The sequence below is a fragment of the Capricornis sumatraensis genome, chromosome 2, assembly GCF_032405125.1.
Source record: "Capricornis sumatraensis isolate serow.1 chromosome 2, serow.2, whole genome shotgun sequence".
Taxonomy (NCBI): domain Eukaryota; kingdom Metazoa; phylum Chordata; class Mammalia; order Artiodactyla; family Bovidae; genus Capricornis; species Capricornis sumatraensis.
In genome coordinates this window covers 26531813-26558905 of record NC_091070.1, presented here as the reverse complement: position 1 = coordinate 26558905, position 27093 = coordinate 26531813, and the positions used below count along the sequence as shown (strand labels likewise).

The 27093-nt window shown below is 47.1% G+C and overlaps 1 protein-coding gene across 1 annotated transcript in view; it reads left to right on the top strand.

The window, feature by feature from the left end:
• SYNE2 (spectrin repeat containing nuclear envelope protein 2) overlaps positions 1-27093 on the top strand; it is a 271450-nt gene extending 244357 nt beyond the window's left edge. Inside the window, exons 99-115 of the mRNA XM_068963775.1 lie at positions 3892-4054; positions 9588-9775; positions 10301-10451; positions 10827-11009; positions 12437-12574; positions 13394-13588; positions 15158-15440; positions 15935-16003; positions 16907-17046; positions 19871-19985; positions 20707-20909; positions 21928-22128; positions 23083-23211; positions 24195-24386; positions 25094-25177; positions 25684-25730; positions 26058-27093. Coding sequence (XP_068819876.1) covers positions 3892-4054; positions 9588-9775; positions 10301-10451; positions 10827-11009; positions 12437-12574; positions 13394-13588; positions 15158-15440; positions 15935-16003; positions 16907-17046; positions 19871-19985; positions 20707-20909; positions 21928-22128; positions 23083-23211; positions 24195-24386; positions 25094-25177; positions 25684-25730; positions 26058-26280 — 2704 coding nt within the window. The 3' untranslated portion in view covers positions 26281-27093. The remainder of the gene's footprint in view (positions 1-3891; positions 4055-9587; positions 9776-10300; positions 10452-10826; positions 11010-12436; positions 12575-13393; positions 13589-15157; positions 15441-15934; positions 16004-16906; positions 17047-19870; positions 19986-20706; positions 20910-21927; positions 22129-23082; positions 23212-24194; positions 24387-25093; positions 25178-25683; positions 25731-26057) is intronic.

The following is a 27093-nucleotide window of genomic DNA, read 5'->3' as shown; positions in this document are numbered from 1 at the left end:
AGAAGGTATTTATTGAGCACCTCCTATATTGTATTATAATGTCAAATTAGATCATAACCCCTGGGAATAAGTTATGTTGGAATCCTCAGGATCTTCACAGGATCCCAGACAAAGTCAGTGGTTAAAGTTTATTGAAAGGAAATCATGAAGGGGCACAGTGAGCACTCAAAATGCAGCATTTAGTAGGTGGGTTCCTACCCCGCATTGTGTCCCGAAGCCTGGTCATATTCCCTGACAGCGATGAAAACCATCCTGTACCCCTGCATATGTGCACGTTATCATGTGTAGGTTTATATGAGCCATCATGAGAAAAGTGCTTAAGAACAGCAATTCTGGCCAGATTGCCCAGGTTAACATCCTTCCTCTGCCACTGAATGACTATGTCACCATGGCAAATTATTTAACCTCATTGCCTCAGTTACCTTATCTGTCAAATGGGCATGATTCTATACTGATTTCACAGCACTGTTATAAGGATTAAATGAGTTAACTACTATATATAAAGGACAACAAGCCTGACACATTTAGATGTCAGCATTTCTGTAGATGTTCCATTTTAGTAATATAGTTTGTGAACTATAAAGCATACCCAATGTAGGAATTTTAAAAGAATGGGATAACAGAGAAAGTCTAGCATTTTATTCCCACACCTAACTTGTTTGGACACCAATGGGCCTGAGCCCCATATTTTGGGCGCCACTGGCCTGGAGTACCATAGTTCTGAGGGTGCCAAGCTAACCATGCATCCACCTTCCCATATTCTCCCCTCTACTTGTTGCACACCTCACCCTTAACGGGATTCAGGATCACTGCATCTTGTTCTTTTTGCTCCTAGGTTGTTTCATTACTTGTTAGCTTTCTTCATTTAAAAAAGTTGCATTCTAGCCCTTTTCTTTCAAAATAAAGAAACTGAGATCCTTATGATGGAGTAGGGTCAGGTGCTGGGTGAAGCAGTCGGGGCTGCCATCCTGGGAGAGGAGAAGGGGAAGGATGGGGAAGCAGGGCGCTGTGCAGAGGCGCTGGCCTGAGCACCTCTCCCCACCTGCAGGGTGCTCTCAGGGCCGCGCTTCTTTAGCTGTAGCTTCCCAGGAGGGTAGCCCCTTGCAAACTGCATGGAAGACTTTGTCCCATGGGGCCCGGGGTTCCCAACTGCTCTGGCATTGTCTGGAGTGTTCTTTCTGTTCCCCGGGCAGTCAGGGTGACAAGACATTGGGGTGAGGAGGGTCTAACTCTAAAGCCAGGGGAATAAAGGAAGGATCTAGGTTACAGCTGCATCCAGGCCTGGCCCCAGATTCCGTTGCTTCCTTTTTAATAAATCATCTTATGGCTTTAAAGGAAACTTGTTGTGGTATTTGCAGTAAGAATGTAATTTGGAAAATCTACCTTCTTCAGATCATCACAACCACAATTTCTGGGCATTTATCTCTGTCAGGCACTGTGCCAATTGCCTTTCATGTATTTATATCTCATTCTGTCCTCTCAGCCACCCAGTGGAGGAAGTTACCACTGTTCACACAGTTTTACACATGAGATTAAACGGAGCCAGGACTCATACCCAGACACTTAACACAAAGTGTGTGCTCTTCATCACCAGGCTCCTTGGACTCCTTCCAAGCTTGCCTTCCTCATGGCACTATGGGGATAAAATATTTATAAAAGGACCGTGTGAGGGCCAATGCCATATAAATGAGGCCTTATTGTAGCAGTGTGTGATCCCAGTCATCAGTCATAAGAGCTTAGTGAGTGAGCATAGTGAGTGCTTGCTTTATGCCAAAGGCTTTACGTGCATCCCCTAGTTTGTCTCAGAAACCCCTACAAAGCTGATAATTTGCTGGTTAACAAGGAACCTGCGAATCAGGAAGGTTAGGTCCCTTGCTGGGTACACAGCTTATCGATGGTGCAGTGGGGCTCAGACTGGGGTCTGCTCACTCCAAGGCTCTGGCTTGCACGTTGCCCAGATGCCACCACCTTCCTGAAGCTGAGGGGACCTGAGAGTCCTGCTGGAGGTGAGGGGCTGAGGTAGAAGGATTTTCCCTAAATTGTAAAACTAACTGGAAATAGAACTGAAGCTAGAAATCATACCCTAAGGTTGATTGGGCTTCCCTGGTGGCCCAAATGGTAAAGAATCTACCTGCAATGTGGGAGACCAGGATTCAATCCCTGAATCAGGAAGATGCCCTGGAGAGGGGAATGGCTACCCACTCCAATATTCTTGTCTGGAGACTCCCATGGAGAGAGGAGCCTGGCAGGCTACAGTCCATGGAGTCACAAAGAGTCAGACATGACTGAGCAGCTAACACACACACACAAGGTTGATTTTGTCAGTTGTGTGCTAAAAACAACATAATAATAAAAACCCAACTCTCTGGTAATACGTAACTCTATGGTTTTGCTAGGTAGTCACGTGGACTAGAGGTGCTCATACATATTTATTCATTCAGGAAATGTTTGTAAACACCTCCTGGCCACTAGGTGGTCTGAGGGTATGCGGTGCACGCAGAGTGCCACCTGGCTGCTGTGGACTCTGCCTGGATGGGCACAGCGAATGAGGGATGCGAACACACTTAATGCCGGAGAGCCCCAGGGCTGTGGGAGCACATGGGCGAGAAGCCCCCAGCTCATCTCAGAACAGCGGTAGAAGCTGCGGGAGAAGGAAAGGGGAGCTGGTTTGTGGAGGGCAGGGCTGGAGGCAGACAGACCACCTGAGGAATTGAAAGGCAAGGTTTTAAACTGATATGTCAGGGTAGGCGAGGACTGTGGAAGGGTTTGAATGAGAACCGGACGCTTATACTTCAGCTACAGAACCAGAAGCTGGTAGGAGGGTGAGGGGGCAGCAGGAAGCTGTTCACAGGCAGTCAAGGAAGAGATGCTGGTGGCTGGGGCGGGCGGGGCACTTCCTGTGAGTTACAGTCAGTGCCCCAGTTTCTCTTTCCAGCACCGTGGGATGCAGTTCTGATAGCACCTCATAACGTGAGTATCAGTAAGTGGGAACTTTCCATTGTTGCCATTACCTCAAGTCTCTGGGATTAAAAAACCCACGGATTACCAGAGCAAGCCCTCACTTGCTCTGCTTGAGGATTTTCACATTGTCTGTGGGGATCTATCTGGAGATCATTTTCCCTCAGCCTCTGCATTACTCCCCCTTGACAACACTTTGACATGCTCGTGAGCTCTCTGTGTATGCTGATGCCAAGCGTGTTAGTTCACGTCTATTCCATGCTGAGCCAGGTGGATTGATTGGGTTAAATGGAGCTGGAACTGTGCTTGCTGACGGCGTGTCCGCCCCTCCCTTCTTGGCTCAGACAGCTGCCCCACGATGGGCTGGTTGCTTGTGTGCAGCACCGCCAGCGCCTCAGGCTGGATGTGGTGGGGCTTGGCACATGCTCTGTGCTGACTCAAGGAGAGGGTCTCATGAGAGGCATCTAGGGCCAGAGACCTCCAGTAAGCCAGGCGTGTAACATCTTCACCCGTGATGGAAGGTCCCTGACTGCTGTGACCTCGGTGATACCCAAGACAGGAACTGGACAGAAGTCACGTGTGGTGATATTAAGATGGAAAGAAAGAAATGGCATCTCCTGACTCCTCTGGAGCCCTGGAAAGATGCACTAGGTCTCAGGGGATCCCACCTTGGGAATGATAGGATTTTACATGTGCCTGGGTAGATTAACTCTTAGTCTGTTTAAAAATCAACCGCAACAGCAGTTTTGTAAATTGTCGCATGTTCTGTGAGAACTTGTATCTGGTGACATGAGCATTGTCACCAATAAAATCAGTAACCAATGATGATTCCTTTTTTACTCTCCAATACGCTTATGGGTGCATTTTTCTCACCGCTAAACATTGTGCTTTTGTTTTCCATCTCTTTTTTTTTTTCCCTGCAAATATATTTAGGGTGAAGAAGTTGAAGGAGACCTTCGCTTTTATTCAGCAGTTAGACAAAAACATGAGCAACCTTCGCACTTGGTTGGCTCGGATTGAGTCTGAGCTTTCTAAGCCCGTGGTTTATGATGTCTGTGACGATCAAGAGATCCAGAAGAGGCTTGCTGAGCAGCAGGTGGGGAAGTGCGGAATGGGTTTTTTTCTGGGCCCACTCACTCAGACCTGTCTCACGCTGGCTGTGTGTTCTAGCAGGTTCACATCCATGGTATTGGTTTGTTTCTTCCCGAGAAAGCTGACCACCTGTCTGTGTCCTTGGGGGTGTGAGGCGTCTGTCTCTTACACCCACACCCCACCATACATGTGTCTCCTTGTGAAATATTTTGAATAATGTTTAAGATGTAGACCTTAATTGTAGTGATAAATAAGGGGTTTTTTAATTTTTTATTTTCCTTAACTTTGATCTTTGTCTTTTGGTAACATAGTTTTGGCAATGAATTGAAAAAATAATAATTTTCCAACCAAAGAAGGTCTTCATGGGACAATACTTGATGGGTCTGATAGAGCTTCAAAAAAGTGAGAGGCTCGAGGGGTGGGGAATACAGAGGACCAGTAGCGCAGGAAGCCTGTCCTGTGGATGTTCTATACATTTCTGCCATCAGTTCTGTCCCCTCGTAGCCAACCCTGGAAATCCCACAGTTTGAACACCACTGAGTCCTGCCCCCTTACCTGCTGGGTACTCTTTGGTCTCACTGACTTACCAAATCCACTCTCCTGCCCTCCAAGGGTTCATGTTCAGAAACTCATTCTCATATGCAGTGCCCAAGCTTCTCTTTATTTTTAAAATAGCTAAGTTTATGTTATTTTAGTAGCTTTCCTTCTTGTTTTTCTTAGCCCTGTGGACACATTCGGTTTTAACCATATAAAGTAATACGGTCGCCATCAAGTTCACAGACTTGTATGTTTTCTTCCTGTTTCCTCCAAAGCCTTGGTGTTTGTTTGTAATTCACCACGCAGGGGCGATTCACCCACATATCACAGCTGCTTGGGGGCTGAACCTTTTTCATCAGCTTATCATCAAGGCCAGAAGGCCACTCCTTGATGATAAATTCTCTTGAGTGCAGGTCAACATTTCATGCTCCCCTGAAACAGAGCTAAGTATTTGATAATACTCTCAACTTAGATCTTTATTTAATCCTATTACATTTTACTGTTTGAATAATGCCTATTCTCTGATTTTTAAACTAGTATGATTTAGCAGTGCTCCAAAGTAAAAATACTGGTTTTTCCACTTAGTCTCAGAAATTTAAGTATATCTTTTCCATTTAGGTCATCTATATTCCATCTTTCTTTTGTGGAGAAATGAATATTGATAAAACCACCATGTTAATGGACACGGCAGAGATTTTCATGCCTTTTCAGTATACTCACAGCTACTAAATATTATCAGCTTTAATTACAAGATTGACCCATTAGGTTGGATTTCTTTGAATAGTCTCTTCATAGACAGGCCTTACATATAACCGTTTGCCCTGACTGGTGAGCTTTTTCAGCTAAATAGAACCAAAGCTGACAACATTTTTCCCCTTGAAGAATGATGGGCTAAATTTGGCAGGTGCTGATTATATAAATGTGTTAACATTTTGTAAATCTGACGTGTGACAAACATCATTAAATTGCAGGGAATTTATTCCCGAAAGTGTATAATTTGGAGCAGCTGCCATTCTCTTGGCCGTGTTTGTTCCTGTATTCTGAAATGGTATATAATTTTAATCTGGCTGATTTGAAATTTTCCTCTTCATAGAACTTAGAATCACCATCATGGAATTCTTATCCTTTGGCTATAAAACAAATTATGAAGTTAGTATTCAGGATCACATTGCTATAAAGAAATCAGATATTATATTAATTTCCTATTACACTGTTACAAATTACTACCAATTTAGAAGGTTCATGCAAATGTATCATCTTATAGCTCTGGAGGTCAGAAATCTGGCACAGGGCTGAGGTCAAGGTGTTGCCAGGGCTACATTCCTTTCTGGAGGTTCGACTGTTAGTGTTGTTCACTGACTCAATGGTATCCAACTCTTTGTGACCCCATGGGACTGCAGCCAGGCTCCTCTGTCTGTGGAACTCTCTGGGGATCAAACCCAGGTTTCCTGCATTGCAGGCAGGTTCTTTACTATCTGAGCCACCAGGGGAAGTTCTAGGGGAGGACCCGTTTGTTTGCCTTGAGTTCCTAGACGTTGCCCTCATTTTTTGGTCCGTGCCTCCCTCCTCCATCTTCAAAGCCAGCAACTTTGCCTCTCTCTCTGTCTTTCTCCCTCCAGTTGTCTCTACTACTTTTAAGGACCCTTGAGATTCCATTAGACCCACCCAGAGAATCCAGGATAATCTCCCTGTTTTAAGGTTGATTGGCACACTTAATTCTCCTTTGCCGTGTAACCTAGCATAGCTACAGTTCTGGGGATAAGGACCTGGTTCTTAAAATGCTGATATTCTGCCTACCGCAGATGTCCTGAGGAAACCTTTAGTATTCTTATTTAAAATTTTAAAAAAGTATAACTTAACCTAGACCTTAAATGCTCCACCCAAAACCAAAAAATGTGTCCCACACAAAAAAGTATGAGCCATTAGAAAAAAACTTTACCTGTGTCACTGCCACTAATTTAAACATAATAAATTGCTTGATTACTTCCAGAAATAAGACCCAAGCTTGAGATCACCTAGTCCTCCCTTCTGCAGAAGCCCTCAGGTCCCCAAAGTGATTGAGCCATGAGGTCCCTGGACCATCACCGTAATATCCTTGGGAGCCTGGTGCAGAATGGGTCAGACCTTACAGAAGTCTTTTTGCTTCTCTCCTTTATGAGAAATTCTTTAGGTAGTAAGGGTTGTATTGTTATTCCTGTAGAATATGTATCATCTTCAAAATGCAAAGGAAGCAATGGCTACCTCTGTGACGTTTTTAAACCATGAACCACTTTCACCGAGTCTTCAGCATTTCTCTCCAATTTTCTTTGGCTTCTTGGTTCTCTGTGGAAGTGCCTGATGGTGGCCTGGGGGTTAATTATCCTGCACCCTATAATTACCAATAGTCCCCTCCCCAGTGGGTCATGTCAGCTTTCTGCAAAACCCCCAAACCACTTCCCAAGACCACCCTGCTGGACTTGCTTGACACCCCTAGCGCCTCCCAGGAGACAGTCTGGAGCCACTACCTGGGGTCCCGTAACACACCCCATGATTTTTGCCCTCTCACCCTGGTTTTCCCGTTTTCTGCTCTTTATTTCATCTTTTCCTGGTTCCTTGTGTGTTCTCATTCTTCCCGGCTGCATTCTCGGCCCTAGCTTCCTGCCTCCCCCGTCTCCCTTAGCCCTCTTTCAGCTCTAGTGCTCTGTGCCACCTGCTCAGGAACAGAAACACAAAGCAAACAGGCGCCCGTGTTTCCAGAATTGTTGGCAACAGTCTTTCACGTGGTTTTAGGATGTTTCTTAAGTTAGATTCATCTCTGCATTTGAACACTTTTGAAACCAGGGGCCTCACCACAGGTGCTAGGGGTGGGATTATCTCAGTTTGCAAAATGTCGCTTGTCTAGGACTTCACCAGTTTGTGTTTTAAAATAGAGTCCACTATTTATTTTCTACTTTGCAAGATGACTAGTTCACACTACAGTTGGCCATTTTGTGGTGTTTTAGAAGTTTGGGAAATTTTGAAAAACTTGGGGCTCCTTTTTTGCCAAGATGTTCATGGTCTTTTATAAAGCAATGGAGAGCCCGTTTCTTGCCATCATCCACCCTTTATATTAATCAGTTTTCTTTAGCTGTTTCATTCAGTATAAGCTGAGTAGAAAATGTAGAAAGTGAAGTCGCTCAGTCATGTCCGACTCTTTGCAACCCCATGGACTGTAGCCTACCAGGCTCCTCTGTCCATGAGATTCTCCAGGCAAGAATACTGGAGTGGGTTGCCATTTCCTTCTCCAGGGGATCTTCCCCACCCAGGGATCGAACCCAGGTCTCCTGCATTGGAGTCAGATGCTTTAACCTCTGAGCCACCAGGGAAGCTAGAGTAACTCCAAAGAGGCTATTAAAATACATGGCATTTATGTTTATCCATAGACTAGACTTTCTCAATGCTTTTCAGTCAAATCCTACCAAGCAAGGTCGGGGGCAGGTACCATTTTTGAAAGGTAATTGTCAGTATTATTCATTTAACACCAGCATTAAGATTCCTTATTTGGCAAAACAGTTAAAAGGGACTTATTAATAGCTGTAAATTTTAAGGAAGCCTGCGGCAATTCTGTGAACTGGTGAGAATTCTTAAATCTGAAATTCTATTAAACCTAATAAGGCTAGTCTTCCACTGACCCCAAAATGACTGCCCCCATTACAGCATCTCAGACATTTATCCTAGACTACAGAGCTTAAAGAAAATCACCTGCATGTCTCTCTTCATAGGACATATGGTGACGAACTAAAAAAAAAAAACACATTTTCTTCTGAATGTAACTTTGAAGTACCCATTGTTCATAAGTTAGGATCTGTGTTGAGAACTGCTTGATTTAAAACTTGATTTGAGTGTTGGCATTTTGTTCTTTTGTTTCCACCTGGACACAGCATGAGACAAATGTGCATTTATCAGAAGAAGAGTAGGAAAACATTAGTCCTATCTAGTAATCCAGTCATAATGTCCAAAATTTTTAAATATTGAGAAGACCTGGAATAAACTTCAGGCTGCCTTTCTGTAGACAACGGTAGACACTGTTTATAAAATAATCCCTCTTAAAATGAACTTTGTTGAATCCAGGGAACTTTTTGTTGAATCCAGCAGTTCATTTAACTTTGTCTGTTTCGCAGTGTCGTTTGGGTGGTCAGATGAGCGGCATGGCCACATGACAGTTATCACAGAGTTTGGATATCAGGAGAGGACTAACTCATCTAGAATAACAAGAGAAACAGGCTGCTCACCTCGCCCTCACCCAGCCCTGCCCTTGTGTGCAGAAGCTATACTCCCTGGGTGATAACTGAAAATGCTATGTTTATTCTTAAACAAGTTTTCCAGCGACCATGAGCTTTCTCTTGGTGAGAGCCTTCATTTTCCTGAATCAGCAGTGCTCTCCCCATCACGGGACAAGACCCCAGAGACCCCGCCCCCTCCCCCATGAGTTGGAGGGCAAAATCTCTGCCCCAGATTCTTTCCTTGGGCCCATGGAGCCCTAGGATGTGCTCGTGGGGAGGCTGTGGGCACCGTGCCACTGTGTGCACAATTTGGGGGGTCGACTGTATGAAGATAGCTCAGAACTCTTGGTAGATTTAAGAATCCTGTGACCCATAAAAGGTTCAGAGTTTGTGTTGCTGAAGTCTTAGGTCCTGTTCAAGATAGTTTTCCAAGGAAGACCTTCCGAAAGCCAAATCTAAACTGGAGGCCCTGGAGATTGGATGGTGTGGAGTAGATCAAATGCCACCCCAAAGTCTGGGGTGGTGGGCTGTCAGGGAAGGGGACCCCCATTCCTTTGCCTCCTTCGCCTGGTCAGTTCAACGCCTTCATCCCCCAGTTGCCCACAGTTAGGCCTCCTGTCAGGTGCTGTAGCACAGGGGTTGCACAAAGGTGACTTGGCCTATATTGCGGAGTCCCAGGTAGAAATGCACTCAGGACTGTGTCCCCTAGGCTGGAAGGAGGGGGGTCCTTTGATGCCTCTTCCTCTCTTGTTGTTGCAGGACCTGCAGCGAGACATTGAGCAGCACAGCGCAGGGGTGGAGTCTGTGTTTAACATCTGTGACGTCCTGCTGCACGACTCGGATGCCTGTGCCAACGAGACCGAGTGCGACTCCATCCAGCAGACCACCAGGAGCCTGGACAGGCGCTGGAGGAACATCTGCGCCATGTCCATGGAGCGGCGGATGAAGTAAGGGCCGAGCTGCCCCCGGGTGACTTAAGTGTGGTCCGCCGACTCCGTGTTCCCGTCTGACCTATGTAACAGTGACCGTTAGCTTCACTGAGGGACGTGCTGAGTGCTGGCGGGGAAGGCTCAGTAGTGTGGCCAGTCCTTACTAAAGAAATCTTTCAAGGAAAGCATGATCAGGGTCATGTCTCTCCCTGGCTCTGCTGTGTCGTGGGTGTAACCGCAGGTTACACTGTACTGAGTCTCCCAGCTCTGTGTGGTGGAAGACGCCTGTCTCCTGTTGGGTGACCACTGTGAAGCTGGAGTTCGGAGAGGCCCGGTGTTCCCAGAAGGGTGTCCTGACCATGAAGCGATGTCTCTGATTATTTCCTGGAAGGGGTAGCAGGATCACCCCCGCCCCCCACCCCGAGACATTTAGTGCCGATGCATGGGGCCGGGGCTGGAAGTGGGACCGGTCAAGGGACAAGAAGCTGTACGAAAGCTCTGATTGGAATGGGCAGCTTGCATTGAGTTCTTTCCTTCTGTTAGAATTGAGGAGACGTGGCGGCTATGGCAGAAGTTTCTAGACGATTACTCCCGCTTTGAGGACTGGCTCAAGGCCGCCGAGAGGACAGCAGCCTGTCCGAATTCCTCCGAGGTGTTGTACACAGTTGCCAAAGAAGAGCTGAAGAGGTTTGAGGTAAAGACCCAACCCCTCCCGTGCCCCCACCGCCCCTTCCAGCCAGTGGTCCTGAGAAGCGGGGACTCGCAGGGCTCGGGGATGGCTACCGGGTCTTCTCATGAGTGGGAGGCTTTCCTGCCTCTAGGCAGGGCTGCCCAGTCCCCAGTCTGCATCGGCTGCTCCAGCGGCTTTGCAGGGCATTACTATTTTATGCCAACCACCCAGCCATGACCTTGAAAGGCTGTTCTCTGGTAGCATCAAAAGAATGAGTGAAGCTAGTGAATCATGCCTTTCATTTGGGGATGGACACTTGAGGCAGGTGACCTGGGGCCTGTAAGTGGTGTCCTGGCACCCTGGAGTTGTGGCACTGACGGCCCCCCCACCGTGCTGCAGGCCTTCCAGCGGCAGATCCATGAGAGGCTGACGCAGCTGGAGCTCATCAACAAGCAGTACCGGCGGCTGGCCCGCGAGAACCGCACCGACACGGCCAGCAAACTGAAGCAGATGGTGCATGAGGGCAACCAGCGCTGGGACAACCTCCAGAAGCGGGTCACGGCCATCCTGCGGAGACTCAGAGTAACCCCCTCTACGTCACCGGGTCATTTGTAGATGCTGGGGGGTTGTGGGAAGCTGATACTTGAAATCAGTCAGGCTTGTAACAAAAGCAGCGGGTAGAAGGTGTCTCTTGAGGCCTAAGCTGTCTTAACATTCTTCCCGTAGAGCCTTCCCCTTTGTCTAAGCCCAAAGCTGCCAAGAAAGCTGCCCTCCCCCTCCACCAAATTTTTTTTTAAAGAAGTTATTTGCTTCAGAATAGGCTTGAAACTTTATGGGGTTTGTGTTACCAAATACATTGCTTTTTTCAGCTTCTGTCACCCCCAAGGGTGACACCCACACTGCCCAGGGTCTGGGGCAGCCTTGTCACTGGGTCTGGTGAAGGTACCTCAATCTCAGAAGAGGCCCACTTTGCCCATCTGCTCGTGTGTCCTGTCGGCTCTTGCACTGTGAGGGGATGGACAGAGCCCCCTCTGTATTGGGGGTTGGGGACAGTAACTGTTCTCCCAATTTTAGAGCAACTGATGAACCTCAAATGTTGGGTTTGGTTCTGGGGTATAAACAGTCACCTTAGAGTTCTGTAACTCCTAAGACATCATATGTCAGCCCTTTGTGAGTCCAGGTGTAAATTGATAGGACCGGTGTGGGTGGTGGCTGCAGGAAGTAATTTTAATCCTTGATTCTATTCTCAAGGTAGAGTGCTCTTAAAGCCATTCTAAGAAAAGGCAAATCTGGGTGTGTGTTTTATTTTGTTTTTAACCTTCTCAGGGAGAAGAAATTGGCTAGCTTTTCAGACACTCCCTTGTGTTAATTTCTTTATCTCCTGCTAATTTAACTGTGACCAGCCAAAACCTTCACTTGGCACAGTGTTTGAGAATCAGCGGCCTGTCTCTGAGGTGGTAACCCGAGAGGCCTCCTGAATTGGAGGTGATAAATCTGGGTTTTCTTCCTTTGAGGAAAGACACTCGGAATTGTATCAGTGAAGGCAGATGGGGCGCTAGTCCAGGTTCAACCCCGAGATGGGTACTTTTCCATCTTGAAGCTACTAAATCCTTGGCAAGCAAAAGTTCCCATAGAAAGCTAACAGGTAGAAACAGGCAAATGCCTGGCCTGGACTTTAAGGTGGTTCCTCAAAGGACAGACTAGGAAAATCACTGACGTAGACTAGAGAATTGTAGAATTTCCAACGCCCAAAGAACCTTAGAGATCATGGTCGACATTCCCACATCTCATTTACCAGCAGACACTGAGACTCAGAGAAGTTAGGGGGCTTGTTGGTATCATAGCCAGGACCAGACCCCAGGCTCCGGACCCCACAGTGGTCCCCTTGCATGCTGAGTGGGCCTCTGGGGGTACCCCAGGCTCCCCTTCCCCTGTGCTGAAAGTGACCTTGCTGTCTGCCTGAACTGTTCTGCCATCAACACAAATGTGACCTTCTCCCCCTTTTGTAGCATTTCACCAACCAAAGGGAGGAATTTGAGGGAACCAGGGAGAGCATCCTGGTCTGGCTCACAGAGATGGACCTACAGCTGACCAATGTGGAGCACTTCTCAGAGAGCGATGCTGACGACAAGATGCGCCAGCTGAATGTAAGGCCTGCTTCCCTGGCTCCTCCCCATAGAGTGCACCCTGTGGAGAGCTGGCCAAGAACAAACTCCACCTGACACCCTGAGAGCAGATTCCAGAGCTGCCAGAACAGCCAGACCGCATCCACCTGTGTCCTGCCAGGTTATCACGAGCAAGGATACCATTCGTTACAGTCCAGGGGTCATTGGAATGAGGCCCTTCATTCTCTTTGTCATTTATAATCGTCCAAGGGGAGAACGCTCTTGAGGTTCCAAAGAGAACTTCATTCATAAGATGCTGTTTCTCCAGCACTCAAGTCTGAGTACACCTGTGGGCTGTAGCAGGATGAAACTGTCTCTCAAGAGCATGGGATGGACTGGGAGATTGGGATTGATATACATACACTGTTGATACTATGTATAAAATCGATAACTAATGAGATCCTACTGTCTAGCACAGGGAACTCCACTCAGTGCCCTGTGGTGACCTAAACGGGAAGGAAACCCAAAAAAGAGGGGATATGTGTAAACATATAACCAATTCACTTTGCTGTGCAGTGGAAACTAATACAACATTGTAAAGCGACTATACTCCAATAAAAATATAAATAAGTTAATAAAAAAGAAACAGTAAGACCAGGAACAGATACTTCTCACACCCAAAAGCAGTAAATGTCCATTTTTGCCAGACCTTTAGAATTATTTTAATTGGAAATGTCAGTGCCCAAAAGGGGGAAGAAAAAACGTGTATGATCATTTAAAATTCTTAACTCATTATAGTCACTTAGTTCAAAATTGATGGAGTTAGAGTTTGAAATCCTTTCTTCCTCATCCTCTAAACAGGGTTTCCAGCAGGAAATTACGTTAAATACCAACAAGATTGATCAGCTCATCGTTTTTGGGGAGCAGCTCATTCAAAAGAGCGAGCCCCTGGACGCCGTGCTGATTGAGGACGAGCTGGAGGAGCTGCATCGCTACTGCCAGGAAGTGTTTGGCAGGGTCTCTCGGTTCCACCGGAGGCTCACCTCCCATGCGCCGGTAAGGGGACCGCTCCTCCCACAGGGGGCTTCTGGGACACCCAAAGCTGATATTTGACTCCACTTTTTTAATACTTACTTATTTGGCTACACTGGATCTGAGATGGGCACACAGGCTCTTTAGTTGCAGCATGTGGGATCTAGTTCCCTAAACCCAGGGATCAAGCCCCGGGCCCCCTGCAGCAAGAGCGTGGAGTCTTAGCCACTGGACCACCTTGGAAGTTCCTTGACTCCACTTTTAAAGACTGGGAAACTTACCATGTTATGGCTAACAGTAATTTGTTTTTTGTTTTTTTAAAAACTGTGTTTTTGTTTTATTAAAGTATAGTTGCTGTACAATATTATATGTCACAGGTGTATGGTATAGTGATCCACAGTGTTTCAAAGTTATACTCCATTTATAGTTATTATAAAATATTGGCTGTATTCCCGTGTTGTACAGTATATCCCTGAAGCTTGTTTTTACCTAATGGTTTGTGCCTCGTACTCCCCCTACCCCGATGTTGCCGTCTGCACTACCCTCTCCTCACTAGTAACCTCAGTATTCTGTGTCTGCGAGTCTGCTTTAAGAAGCTGAGTTGAAAAGTGTTCTTTCCACTCTTACTAATATAGAACCATACTTACTGAGGAGCTGCTATTTCCCAGTGGAAAGGATGGCCCTCTTGCAAGTTCTTTCTCCTCTTACTTGTCTCCCAGGGGTTCCTCAGCACAGAGCTTCTCTGCCCTGTGTCCGTACCCCCAGGATATGATGATAGCTGTCCTGGTTTTGCTTCTGGCAGTAACTTGGTGATGTATTGGCTTTTTCCTCTATCTGTGCCTTTCTAGTGCTTTATTCTCACCTTTGAGCACCAAAAGCACCAGCTTTCCAAAAAAGTTGTGATGTTTCCCTGGAGAGAGGTGCCTCTGGGACGTTCAAGTGGAGTCGAGGCCATTATGTACAGTTCACTGCCTCTGCCAGAAGTTTCGCTGGTGACCACTGACAACACGATTGGCCACCCTTTCTATCTTTATGTCTCCAACTTCTTTAAAAATTACCCTCAATTCCTTCATTTTATAGCATAACCATATAGAACCATTTTTCTTAAAGTAATTGTAACATAGGGGAATAAAATTCTGTATTTGGAACAGTAAGATTGGGGGATAAGAAGAAAGAGCCTGGTCCATGATATTGTGAATTTCCTTTTAGAACATGCTAATGGCCTTTAAAATTGTTTTTTAATTTTCTGATTCTTAGATGAACCTGCCATTAACCATCAGTGAAACTTTGTCCTCCGTTTACTTATCTTTTATATAAAGACATTTAACTTAGATGATCAAGTTTCCAGTTTTCCAAGGAAAGAAGGTAGAGTTTTGGAAACTATGGATTCTGGGTCCCACACTTGATACTCTAAATTGGAATAACCATAGACAGGGCCTGGGGACCTGATTCTTTTCAAAGTCTCCTCAGAAGCACTGTGGTGGTGGCCATTCTCAGGAGCTGCTATTTGGGCAGACTTAGCTGCTAACACTCCTCATTATGGCAACAGGCTATGATTGAGTTAATTCTGAAAACTGGACACCACTGTTCTAGGGCTTGGAAGATGAAAAGGAGGCCTCTGAGAACGAGACGGACGTGGAAGAGCCCAGAGAGATCCGAGACGACTCTTGGCGTAAAAGGGGAGCAAGTGAGGGACCCTCATCCCCGCAGTCCCTTTGTCAACTGGTGCCCCCAGCACTGGGGCCCGAGCGCTCTGGCTGTGAGACCCCTGTCAGCGTGGACTCCATCCCACTGGAGTGGGACCACACAGGCGACGTGGGGGGCTCCTCCTCTCACGAGGAAGACGAGGAGGGCCCGTACTACAGTGCACTGTCAGGTATGGACCCAGGCGGCCAAGTTCTTAGTGCCCGAGCCACACGCCCAGCTCTTGGTAGTCAGAGTGCAGCCTGTGGTTGACCAGACATCCTGTGGTGTCCTGTGTCTGTCCTGCCCGCCTCTGACCCTGAGAGCTGGCTCGTTCCTATTACTGATGGAATGAGGAAAAATAAAATCCACATTGGGATGTGAAGGCTGTTTGATGATGGCTCTGGATATTGGAGGCTCATCAGTGGACTTCTCAGTGGAGTTTTGCAGAGTTATCAGGGATTGTCTCTGTCCTTTCTGTGCAGTTCCTCTCCCCCACCACTACTTTGGATGGTTAGGAGTTGGCTAAAAAAAAAAAAAAAAATCCTGTTTTTTAAAATCTTTTAAATAAAACAGATGAAGGATAGTTACTTTTCTCCTCCCAGGTGACAATGTTTCTACTGTTTTAATACTTGGACATTCGTCTACAGCGCCTGCAGTGAGGAAAATGACATTGTTCTTTTTCAGATATAGAAATCCTTGAAAATCCTGAGGCATATCTTAACATGACCACAAAAACTTTGAAAGCGTCTTCTGGTAGGCCCCTGCCCATGCATGTGTCTCAACATGGCAGCGTCCTGTGGCACGCACGGCATCCTAAACCTCGCTCCCATGTCATGTCTGACCTCTGCCTTCTGTGGACACCATGTGCCTTGGTCCTTCGTCATGGTGTATTCGCACTGCCATACTCACACGTAGCTTCGTGCTCCATGCAAAACCCTCCAGACCAGAGCAGTCTCCACACCATCCTTCTCCTCCCCCTCAGGCCCATGCGGAAGGGAGTTCTTCACGGTGCCTTTTTAAATTTTTCTCTCCACCTAACTCAAGTCCTTTGGCACGGGCCAAGCTTTCTTCAGGGTGGCTTGGTTTGGAACTACTACCTTGCTTACGGTGATTTCCTGGGAAGAGGGTGGGGAGTGGGGGGTGAGGGTACCGCTGCCTTTGCCACAGGAGAAGACACCTTCGTCTCCCTGACTTTCAGCTCTGCTCTTCCTTCCCTGCCCCATCCCCACCTGCAGCAGTTGGCTAGAGCCACGAGCGCCCCTGGGGTCCTTGAATCTACCCTGATGTTCACTCTTCCTCGCACTCCTGAGAGATCTTCAGTTCTCTTGGCCCCCAGACCCAGCCTTGCTGCCAGCGCCCCTGCCGCTAGGGCCCCCGGCTCCAAAAGGCCATTCATCTCACAGCAGATCACGTTTGTTGTGCTCCATCGTGAACCCACCTAGTGAAGGCCCAGTGTTGCTCATGCATGAGTCTCATTTCATCCCCTTCTGGGACATACTGACATTTTGCAAACATGCATGCTTTGCAAGGAAAGCTGCAGAACTCATATTATACTATAACCTGATGCCACATTACCCATGACCTTTCTTTGTGTAACTAAATATGAATCCTTTGGTTGGAGAGAATGGACCGTCACTTGCCATTCTTTTGTTTCAGGCAAATCCATTTCTGAAGGCCCCTCGTGGCATGTTCCTGACAGCCCTTCCTGTCCCAAGCGTCGCTACAAACAAATGGGAGGTGACAGGAGTGTTCAGCCCATCCCCTCTGATTCCAGCACCCCTTATAAACCAGCCTATGTAAGTCTTGACCCCACTGAGAGTATAACCCATGTCCATGAGTTACAGTTAAAACTTTTTTAAAGTATATACTGCATATGCTCACTTGCCAGGCATATTTGGGGTTGGTTTTGCCATGGTGACATACTTCACAAGGACTCTGGCACAACTGACTAGACTTAGAGATGGGTGTCTGGCCAAACACCATCTTTGAGTGCTGACATAGGATGACCGTGCTTATTACTGTTGAGTCAGTCATCTGTGTAAACAGCAGAGAAGCAAAGTGGTGGCCTTCCTGAGCTGTTCCTGAGCTCCCAAACCTTTGATATATTCACCTTGACTATGGTAGGTCAGCTGGTAAAGAATCCACCTGCAACACAGGAGACCCTGTTCAATTCCTGGGCTGGGAAGATCCCCTGGAGAAGGGATAGGCTACCCACTCCAGTATTCTTGGGCTTCCCTGGTGGCTCAGTTGATAAAGAATCCGCCTGCAATGCAGGAGACCTGGTTCAATCCCAGGGTTGGGAAGATCCCCTGGAGGAGGGCATGGCAATCCACTCTAGTATTCTTGCCTTGACAGAGGAACCTGGTGGGCTAGTCCATGGGGTCGCAAAGAGTTGAACACAACTGAGTGACTAAGCACAGCACATACATTCTAGTCAAAAAATTGTGACTTCCTATAGACAGAGGATGAGCTGGTTGGATGGCATCATTGACTCAATGGACATAAGTTTGAGCAAACTCTGGGAGATAGTGAAGGACAGGGAAGCCTGGCTTGCTGCAATCCATGGGGACAACTGAAGGACTGAACAACAAATAGTAGACCTGGGTTTGATTCCCAGCCCTATGAGGAAATTGCCCTAGGGCTGTAAACACTTAAACTTACCTCTGTAAGCCTTCCTTACCTGAAGATAAACCTGCCTTACATAAAGTCAGAAAAGGAAATCAAATATCATATAATATCGCATATATGTGGCATCTAGAAAAATGGTATAGATCTTATTTTCAAAGAAAAAATAGAAAAACAGGCATAAGAGAACAAAGATATGGACACCAAGGGGAAAAGAGGGAATGGGATGAATTGGGAGACTGAGCTTGACATATACACACTACCATGTGTGTGTTAATCGCTCCGTCGTGTCCAACGCTTTGCAACCTCATGGACTGTAGCCCACCAGGTTCTTCTGCCCATGGGATTCTCCAGGCAAGAATACTGGGGTGGGTAGCCATTTCCACCTCCAGGGGATCTTCCCAACCCAGAGATCCAACCCGGTCTCCTGCACTACAGGCAGATTCTTTACCGTCTGAGCCACCAGGGAAGCCACCATGTATAAAATAGATAAATAATGAGAACCTACTGTATAGCACAAGAAACTCTCCTCAGTGCTCTGTGGTGATCTAAATCCAAAAAAGAGGGGATATATGTGTACATACAGCTGATTCACTTTTCTATGTAGCAGAAATTGACCAAACATTGTAAGGAACTATACTCCAATAAAAATTCATTTAAAACCAAAAATCTACCTTACATAATTGTTGCTAGGATTAATGTGTATGAAAATATAAATAAGGCCCTCAGAAGTGGTCACCAGCATTATTATCACTACGGTATACGGTTTGTTGTTCTTGTTGTTCTACCGGTGACTGTTTCTTCTTGGTTACAAGTTCCTCAGGCAACGTAAGTCCTTGCCACGCTCTGGTTACACAGCTGTTGGGGGCCAGCCAAGCCTAGGATTTAATGTTGGCCCCAGATCACCCTCAGTACCAGCAAGTCGAAATTAAAACGTCTCATGCATTTTTAGTGTCATCTCTTAGAGAACCCAAAAGTGAGGTGAGCATCACTAGATTCATCTCAAAGTCCCCTCTGCATGTAGGAGTGAATGTTGCTAGACAGCAGAGAAGATTCTGCCTAAACATGGTCAGAGCCTAGTCATTTGATAATGGGTTGTCCGTACCCAACTCAGAAACCCTTCAGCAAGCAGTTAGCCTTTTAACTCTGTCCCTTTGTGGTGCGCAGTAAGCCCCGACGGCCCCAGGGAGAGACCCCGCACCTAACTTTTTGCTTTACACCTGGGGCATGTGGTTTGGCCTCTGCAGGTGACTATGCTTGTGTTCTTTCCTGCTCACTTTCAAAAGCTCAACCCTTTTTGGATATGTCTGCAACCACATATCTGAGGGGTTTTTGGCTTTTTTTTTTTTTTCCTTTCATTCCACACAAATAGACCATATGGACACAATCCAAAAAAACATGACTTTTCTAAAAAAGATACGTTTATTTTGGGGAAGGCCTGAGGTAGCAGCGCAATCAGCTCTGTGATAACAGAAGAGTCAGAGTGTGCACTGAAAGGTAAAGGTTTGTCACGAAGGGCCCTAGTTGGCAGATTTGTGCTCTGTTTCCAATTCCTGGTGATGATAATGCCAACCAGTTCTACAGAGCGACTGGGAGGGATAAAGAAAATTTTGTAAAAAAAAAAACAAAACTGTGCAAATGTAAAAGTGCTAACACGGTACAGTCTGGTAGGCTCAACAATTGTTTGGTCTTTTTGCACAGTTCAGTAGGGGAGCATTAGGAAGCCTCACATTAAATCAGGCCATTCTGTTCCCAACATTGACCTCTCACCTGCTTCCCCCTCCCTGGGCCTTTGATGAGACTTTACTTTTGCCATCAGTTCTGCTCCTTACAAATGCTACCCATACACTTAAGTGCCTCTGCATTACCAACAAGTTACCCTTTGAAGGAAAGGGCTCCTATATCTTCATTTCTTACCTGTTAATATGAACCAAGACAGTCTTCAGACAGCCTTTAAAATTTATAGATGGTAATGTAAAAATTGTCTCATTCTAGGTAAAACTGCTGTTGTCTCCAGGGACTGAAGGTGGCAAGGAAGATCCAGGGATTCTGACTGGCAGTGCACAGCAGGAAGATGAAGACCTGGCCGCCCTCACTGGGCAGCAGCCAGGTACAGTTAGATCAGGCAGTTGTTCAGAGGCAGAGACTATGTCTTGGGATGGTTGGACATTTACTCTAAGTCTCTGCTCAACAGAACATTAACTAGGAACTGACCAATTACCTCATTCACCAAACTTCTGAACTTGACCTAGAGCAGCCAATGTTATTTTGGATCCAGCTGACTTTATTTATGAACAAGTTCCTAGGCTATTCACTTTACTTTCACAACTATTCTTTAAATATTGACAAAATGAGCCTCATATTATGAAGGGCCTGTTTGCACCTGCATGACTTTGTGTGTAAAGATCAGACATGAAGATGATGATCAAAGTGTGTGTCAGGTGTCTCCTTTTATCGTAAAAGTAACGACTCAACTGAGTCAAGTTCATAGCATTGACCTGATCACTCATGGACAGGAGGACAGAGCATCTTAAATACATCATGAACTGGAGTGTTCAACATGGGGCCACAGAGCATCTTGGCAACATGTTGGGCCTCTTAGCCACTCCGCACCTTGTCCCAGGCCCTGTGAGAGGACACTGTCACAGGCCTTGAACCAGAGCGGAGGAAATGTGCTGTTCCACACTCAGGGGAAGTGCTAGCCCCCAAACCCCGGGCCTCCCGCAAGGAGCATCACCCCCAGGTTTTATCACCATGACCCTGAATTAGTTGGAAGCAGAGAAATCTGTTTACATTATTGCTTCTTTTTATTGGCGGCTTTTTTATTCCAGGTGCCTTTGACAGATGGGAACTGATCCAAGCACAAGAACTTCACAATAAGCTCAGAAAAAAACAAAGCCTGCAGAAGCTGAACTCTGATATCAGCAACATCACCCCTTGGCTGGAAAAAACTGGAGCAGAGCTGGAGACATTAAAGCTGGCAGAACCTCCCTCTGATATGCAGGAAATGGAACTCCAAGTGAAGAAGCTGAAGGTGAGTGAGAGTGTGGCAGAGAAGAGGACTTCAGAATGCACGTGCAAACACTAGCTGTGTGTACGAGCACGTCACATCTGCTAGCTGCGTCGGCGGTGGCATGCACGCAGCGTGTGCTCAATAGTCTCTCCTGTTTCACTTCTGTAACCAGCAAGGAGACGGATGAAGATTTGTATTTTAATTCAGAGGAGCATCTCCAAAGGATCGCAAAGCCCAGAGCAGTGCTGGGGAGGTGCAGCTCTGATCTGACTACAGAGGGACCCCTAGACTCTTAGGGAGGCACCAGTGGCCATGGGCAGGCAGCTTAGAAATACCTGTCCAAACTATGTGCAGGCAGCACTGGGGGTGGTGGTGAGGGTGGGGAGGAGGACAGCTTACCCACCGACAAATTCTGTAGCCTGATTTGTAACTCAGATCAGGAGTTACAGCGGAGCTGGCACCCACACAGTCAGCCCTGGCCCCACCAGAACTAGCCCTAGGAGAGGGGTGGTTTGAGCCCTCCACTTTGGGGGTGCTCTGCACATGAGCCTGGCCTCCTAAGAGGACCCAGGATAGGAGTTTTGGGGTATCCAGGCAGTCTTCACATTTGTACTGTTGTTTTACTTTGTGCCTCGATATATCAGGGGTTACCATTCATTCTAAGAAATAACACTTTTGTGATACCTAAGAGGCAAATGCTGGATAGCTTCATGTGTTTTACCTGGAAGACTTTTAATCTGATCCAGAAATGTTATTAAGCCAAATAGAGGTCAGGGGGTCCATTCACGCCTCCAGTATAGCTGGTCCATCAGGAGACAGGCCGCCGCCCTGGGCCTGGCCAGCTGGCCAGCCAAGTTGTGACCTTGTATGGCAGCTCCCTCACCTGATGCCTGTCAGCCAGTCACAAGCCATGCTCCTCTGGTATCCAGGGCCAAAGCTCGGAGGACTGTCTGGAAGATCTGTTCCCCACAGAGGTTCAAAATGAACCCTACATCACTGTTTTCAGAGTGCCTGACCCAGCCTTTTCCCTCTGTGGCAGGAGATACTGAAAGCCTTTGACACCTACAAGGCCTTAGTGGTCTCTGTCAACGTGAACAGCAAAGAATTTCTGCAGAGCGAGAGCGCCGAGTCCAAAGAACTCCAAGATAGAGTCAGCCAGCTGACCCTGCGCTGGAACACGGCCCTGGGCGCGGTGGAGAGCTGGAGAGAGGGTTTGCGGCAGTCGCTCATGCGGTGCCAGGTACGCCGACTCAGCACCCAGCCAGTGCCCAAGGCCTCGTCCGGGGCACAGCCAGGCCCACGTGGGTGGGAGAAGAGGTATTTTTATCATCGTCAGGCGGCTCTGGCACAGCCAAATATGGCTTGTGCTTAAGAAGCATGTGCTTTACCATTTGTCCCCCAAGAGGCCCACTGGCTGTCTTCTCAGATACCTGATGCTCACCCTGCGTTTCCCACTCTGCCGCCCAGGCCCACCCATAGTATATGGGTTCCAGCAAGCGTTCCAGTAGGTTGGAAATGTCACACCAGCACTGCACCATGTCTGTCCTTTTGCCAAGAAGGCTGGATGGCAGAGTGATTAAGAGATCTGGCCCTGGAACAGGGAGCAGCTTAACCCAGCTCTGTAGCTTTAGTAGCTGTGTGACTGTGGGGAAAGCACTGAACCTTCTAGACCTCGGTTTTTTCATCTGAAAAATGGGGATAATTCCAGTGCCTACCTCACAGGGTATTTTCTACAACTCCACATGTGTAACCTTGTCCCAGCACCTGACACATAGTAAATGGCCAGCCCGGGTTAGCTCTGGCCCCATCTCAGAGAACAGGAGCCCACCACCGAGCCCACATGCAGCCCTGTCCCTGGGCCATAGTCTGTTCAGTTGACGGGTCTCCCTCGATCACTGAATCAGCACATTCATTGAGTAATTTGTGTGGGGCATGCTGACACCCACCTTTCAGCTAACACTTTGCACTTGGCAGAGTTTAGCATGCCTCCTGGGACGTGCCAAGTGCTTTCCTGTCCTGCTTCCCCTCCTTTGGGGGGGCCCTGGCATCTAGTTTAAATCTGGCTCTTTTAATCTCTGAATATAACCCAGAAGAGCAAGTGATGTTGATGGATTATCAATAGCAAGTTGCTTCCCAGCACACCTGCCTTCACAGACTGAGAAAGGGCAGTGCTCTGATGTCTGTTGTTTTTAAGGACTTTCACCAGCTGAGTCAAAGCCTGCTGCTGTGGTTAGCGAGTGCTGAGAGCCGGCGGCAGAAGGCTCATGTCACTGACCCGGAGGCAGACCCCCAGGTTCTCCTGGCATGTCAGGAAGAACTCATGGTAAGTTTCCTCCTCAGGGACCAGGCCTGCGCTACCACTGGCCTGTGCAGGACCTCAGTACCTAGTGGCCTCACCTGGCATTTCTGGAAACAATGTCCACTGGTGTTCTGCCCTCATGTTCCAGGTTGGCATCCCTCCGCTGAAGTGGGATGAACGCAAGGGTGAAGCGCCGTGGTCCAGAGCAGGAAGTCTAAACCGCTTTAGAACTGGGGCTGTAGGCGTTTAGCAATATCCTGGGAACCTTAAGTCCGTTTAAAGTCTTTCTCTCTTGTGAATAGAGCTCATTTGGGAAGAAATACGGTGTTTGGTTGCCCTGCAGCCCTGGTGAGCTCTCTGAATTTTCTATATCCACACACAGTCTTTTTCCTGGGGGATAGTTGTGTTTGTGTATATTTCACCAACAAGTGAAGATGAGACCCATATATTCTCACTTGTACTCAGGGTGACATTTTTATCCATGTATTTATATGTGGTTTAATATTTTAAATTTAATCGAAATGCTGATCACTGTTTAAAAAATATTTTTTGTATTAAAATCTTTGTAAAGCCCCACTCTCCAGAGCAGTGGACTTTTAATTACTTTAAGTAGACACATATTGTCTAGTGGCTACCACTTTAGACATCGAGCAAGACAATACAAACAGATTCACTTGCTCCCTCTCTTTCTAACCATAAGCTGCACTCTCTCAATTTATCCACTTTAGATTTTCTCTCGACTTCCTGCCATTACTGGATGAGGGCCTAGTCTTCCCATTTCCTCTAATTTCCCCAGCATCACGTCTCCAGAATGACAAGGAATTTGAAAAAATAGCAAGTTGCTCACACTCCATTCCTGTCTAGATGACGCCAGGCTTGGGGACCAGCAAATAGGAGAAGGGGGTGTTCTGGATGAGCACCAGCCACCATCCATCCCGGAACTTCCCCGGCACTGAGAAAGCTGCCCTTTTGATGAGCAACTGTTTCACACACTTTTTTATTCCTAGCAACTGGAAAAGGAGCTAGTGGAGCGTCAGCCTCAAGTAAACTCCTTACAAGAGATTTCCAGCACCCTGCTTATCAAGGGGCATGGAGAAGACTACATTGAGGCTGAAGAGAAGGTCCATGTTATCGAGAAGAAACTCAAACAGTTACTTGAGCAAGTGTCCCAAGACTTAGTGTCCTTGCAGCGAAGCCAGGTGAGTCCCCTTGTTGCTCTTAAATATGAAATTGTCCTGTTAGATGCACACGGAAAAGCTACGTTACAGCCCTGCTAGGGGAGGGAGGAGCCCTGCCCTTCTCTGCCGTGTGAACAAGTTATGAAAGCTCTTTAAAGTCATTTTGTCATCTATAATGAGGTAACAGCAGCACCCATCAGTGTGGCTGGGGGGCGTGTGGAAAACAAGCCAAGTCCCTGCATCATTTCTGCCTTCATGCCCTCGCCTGTCTCACATGCCAGTTCCTGGTCCTCTCACTGTCCTGGTCACTGTCTTCTGACCACTCTGATTTGTCTACCTTCTTCTCTAAACTGTGATTCAGCCCAGAACAGGTGACTCACCGGATGTAGAGCAGCCCCTCCCCTCCATCCCAGAGTACACCTCTCCTCCTGTGCAGCCCAGATCACGTGGCCACGCTCTTACACCATGTGTCCAGCTGTCTTTCCTGCTCATGGGGGCTGTGGGTTTTTAATGCATGTGACTGGCCTCACCTTGTTTACAGTCCCTCTAGTCTTAAGAAAGGCCATTTTAGAAGCGGGGAGTGAGTACACTAGAAGAGCCTCTCTTTCTAGAAAGATGAGAGTCGGGGAGGGGTAAGCGGTACAATGAAGAAACCGCGGGAAGCAGGTTCTGTGCTCTTGAGACTTTTCAGAGCCTTCCGTTCCCCTAAACTCTTGTGTGGATTTCAGAACCCAGACTCACCTCTGCCCAGCGTGGATGAGGTAGACCACGGAGAGCCTCTAGCAGTGTCTGCACCAGCTCCCCAAGCCAAGGTGAGAGCCCCTTTCCGCCAGGGGAACCACACTAGTTACTATTGAAAGTTATTGAGATGACAGGGACTTGGACCTCCAAGCCCCCTTCCAGTATGTCACGATAGTGCAGATTTCTGCTTCAAGCTGCTGATCAGTGGAGTGGCTTACTCCAAAGATTTGAGTGGGAAAAAAAAAAAAACTTTGAAAGACCTGACTGAAAAGCTGTTCTCTGTGTTCAGTACTCTTCCCTGGGATTGTGGAAGTTGGCAGCCCTCCGGGCACTGCTGAAGGGGCTTCTTGATCTCTCCATCAGCAACAGCTCAACAGGCTGGAAAAGTGCTACTCTTGCTAGTTTAACCCAATATTTTCTTGCCTCAGAGTGTAATCTCGAACATATTACTCTAGTCTCAAAAGCTTGGCAGGAGGACAACCTAAGAAACATGTATAACTTAAGAAGAAAGAATGTTTTATCATTCACAGAACTAAATTATCTTCCATTTACTAATTGGATTATTTTTATCCAGCAGTTTGAAGCAGAGAAAACTACAAAAGAGAAGCACAAGCCCGCCAGCAGGTAACAGCATCACAGCAACAGCAGTGGGTCCTTGCCCTAAACTCTCCCCCAGCAGGCTTGCCAGGGCCTCTCTCAAGGTCTTTTTAAGAACTGCTTTCTACATTTAGGAGGGCTAGAGCTAGGTTTCTCTTCCGTGCCGGCTCCTAGTTTCGGAGTTTGGAATCTTTTAATTGCAGCATGCTGGCTCTAGTTCCCTGACCAGGGGTCAAACCCAGGCCCCCTGCCTTGGGAACATGGAGTCTTAGCCAGGTCTTTACACAGGCAGGGGCTCAGGTGATGGGAGGTCTCCGGAAACTCCCAGTCAGCTCTCACCTCCTCTGTTGCCAGGGTGCCCGATCCCGCTGCCCCCGAGAGCTCCAAGCCCCAGCGCTCCTTCCTTTCTCGGGTGATCAGGGCGGCGCTGCCCCTCCAGCTGCTCCTGCTGCTGCTGCTGTTCCTGGCCTGCCTGCTGCCTTCCTCCGAAGAGGACTACAGCTGCACTCAGGCTAACAACTTTGCCAGGTCCTTCTACCCCATGCTGCGGTATACCAACGGGCCACCTCCGACATAGAGGCTCGGCCTGGCCTGCAGTGCCACGCCGCCAGCCTGTTGACTTGGTGTCCAACCTGTGAGTGACGCTGAGCATTGGTCCAAGGGCCACCAGCTGTGGATGCCTCCCTCTGGGCTTGACTTGGGAGAGCTCTCTTGGGACCCTGGGCAGCAGTCACTCCGGGCAGTTTGGCAAAGCTCAATTGATTGGATTCGGGATCTTTGGAAACAGCAGTTTCCTGAAGAACCAAGCACTTTGTGAATTCTGATTTGTCAAACCACATAATTAAAACGTAGTGAATACGGTCAGTGAACAGTAGTATTCATCACATAGTATATATATTACAGAAACAAGCAGATTCCACCTTGAAATGGTTCAGAAACTCACACACCCTTGGTTGATTGATTGAAACAATCATATTTAAGATGTTTGTTTAGAATTAATTTTACTTCCATCAGCAGCAATCTTGAGCTACAGGTTATAAAACCAAAATGATCTGTTCAGTACTTAGGTCTGCTCTTTATACTGCTTTAAATTTTTAAAGAAATTATATTGCATGGATGTGGTTATTTGTGCATATTTTTTAACAATGCAGAATCTGTATGAATAATGTAAACTTTGATTTTTTTAAAACAAATTTTAGCTTGAGCTTTTTTGACTAATGTACAGTAAATGCCAAACCACGGACTTGATAGGGACATTTTTGTAAGTTAATTTTATAAGACTTTTTCACACTTAAAAGTGATGCTTCAGGTTTTAATTGTTTGACCATGGGGGACTGGTGCAGAAACTTGAAGCTGTTTGTGGTATGTACAACTCAGATGTTTCTCATTA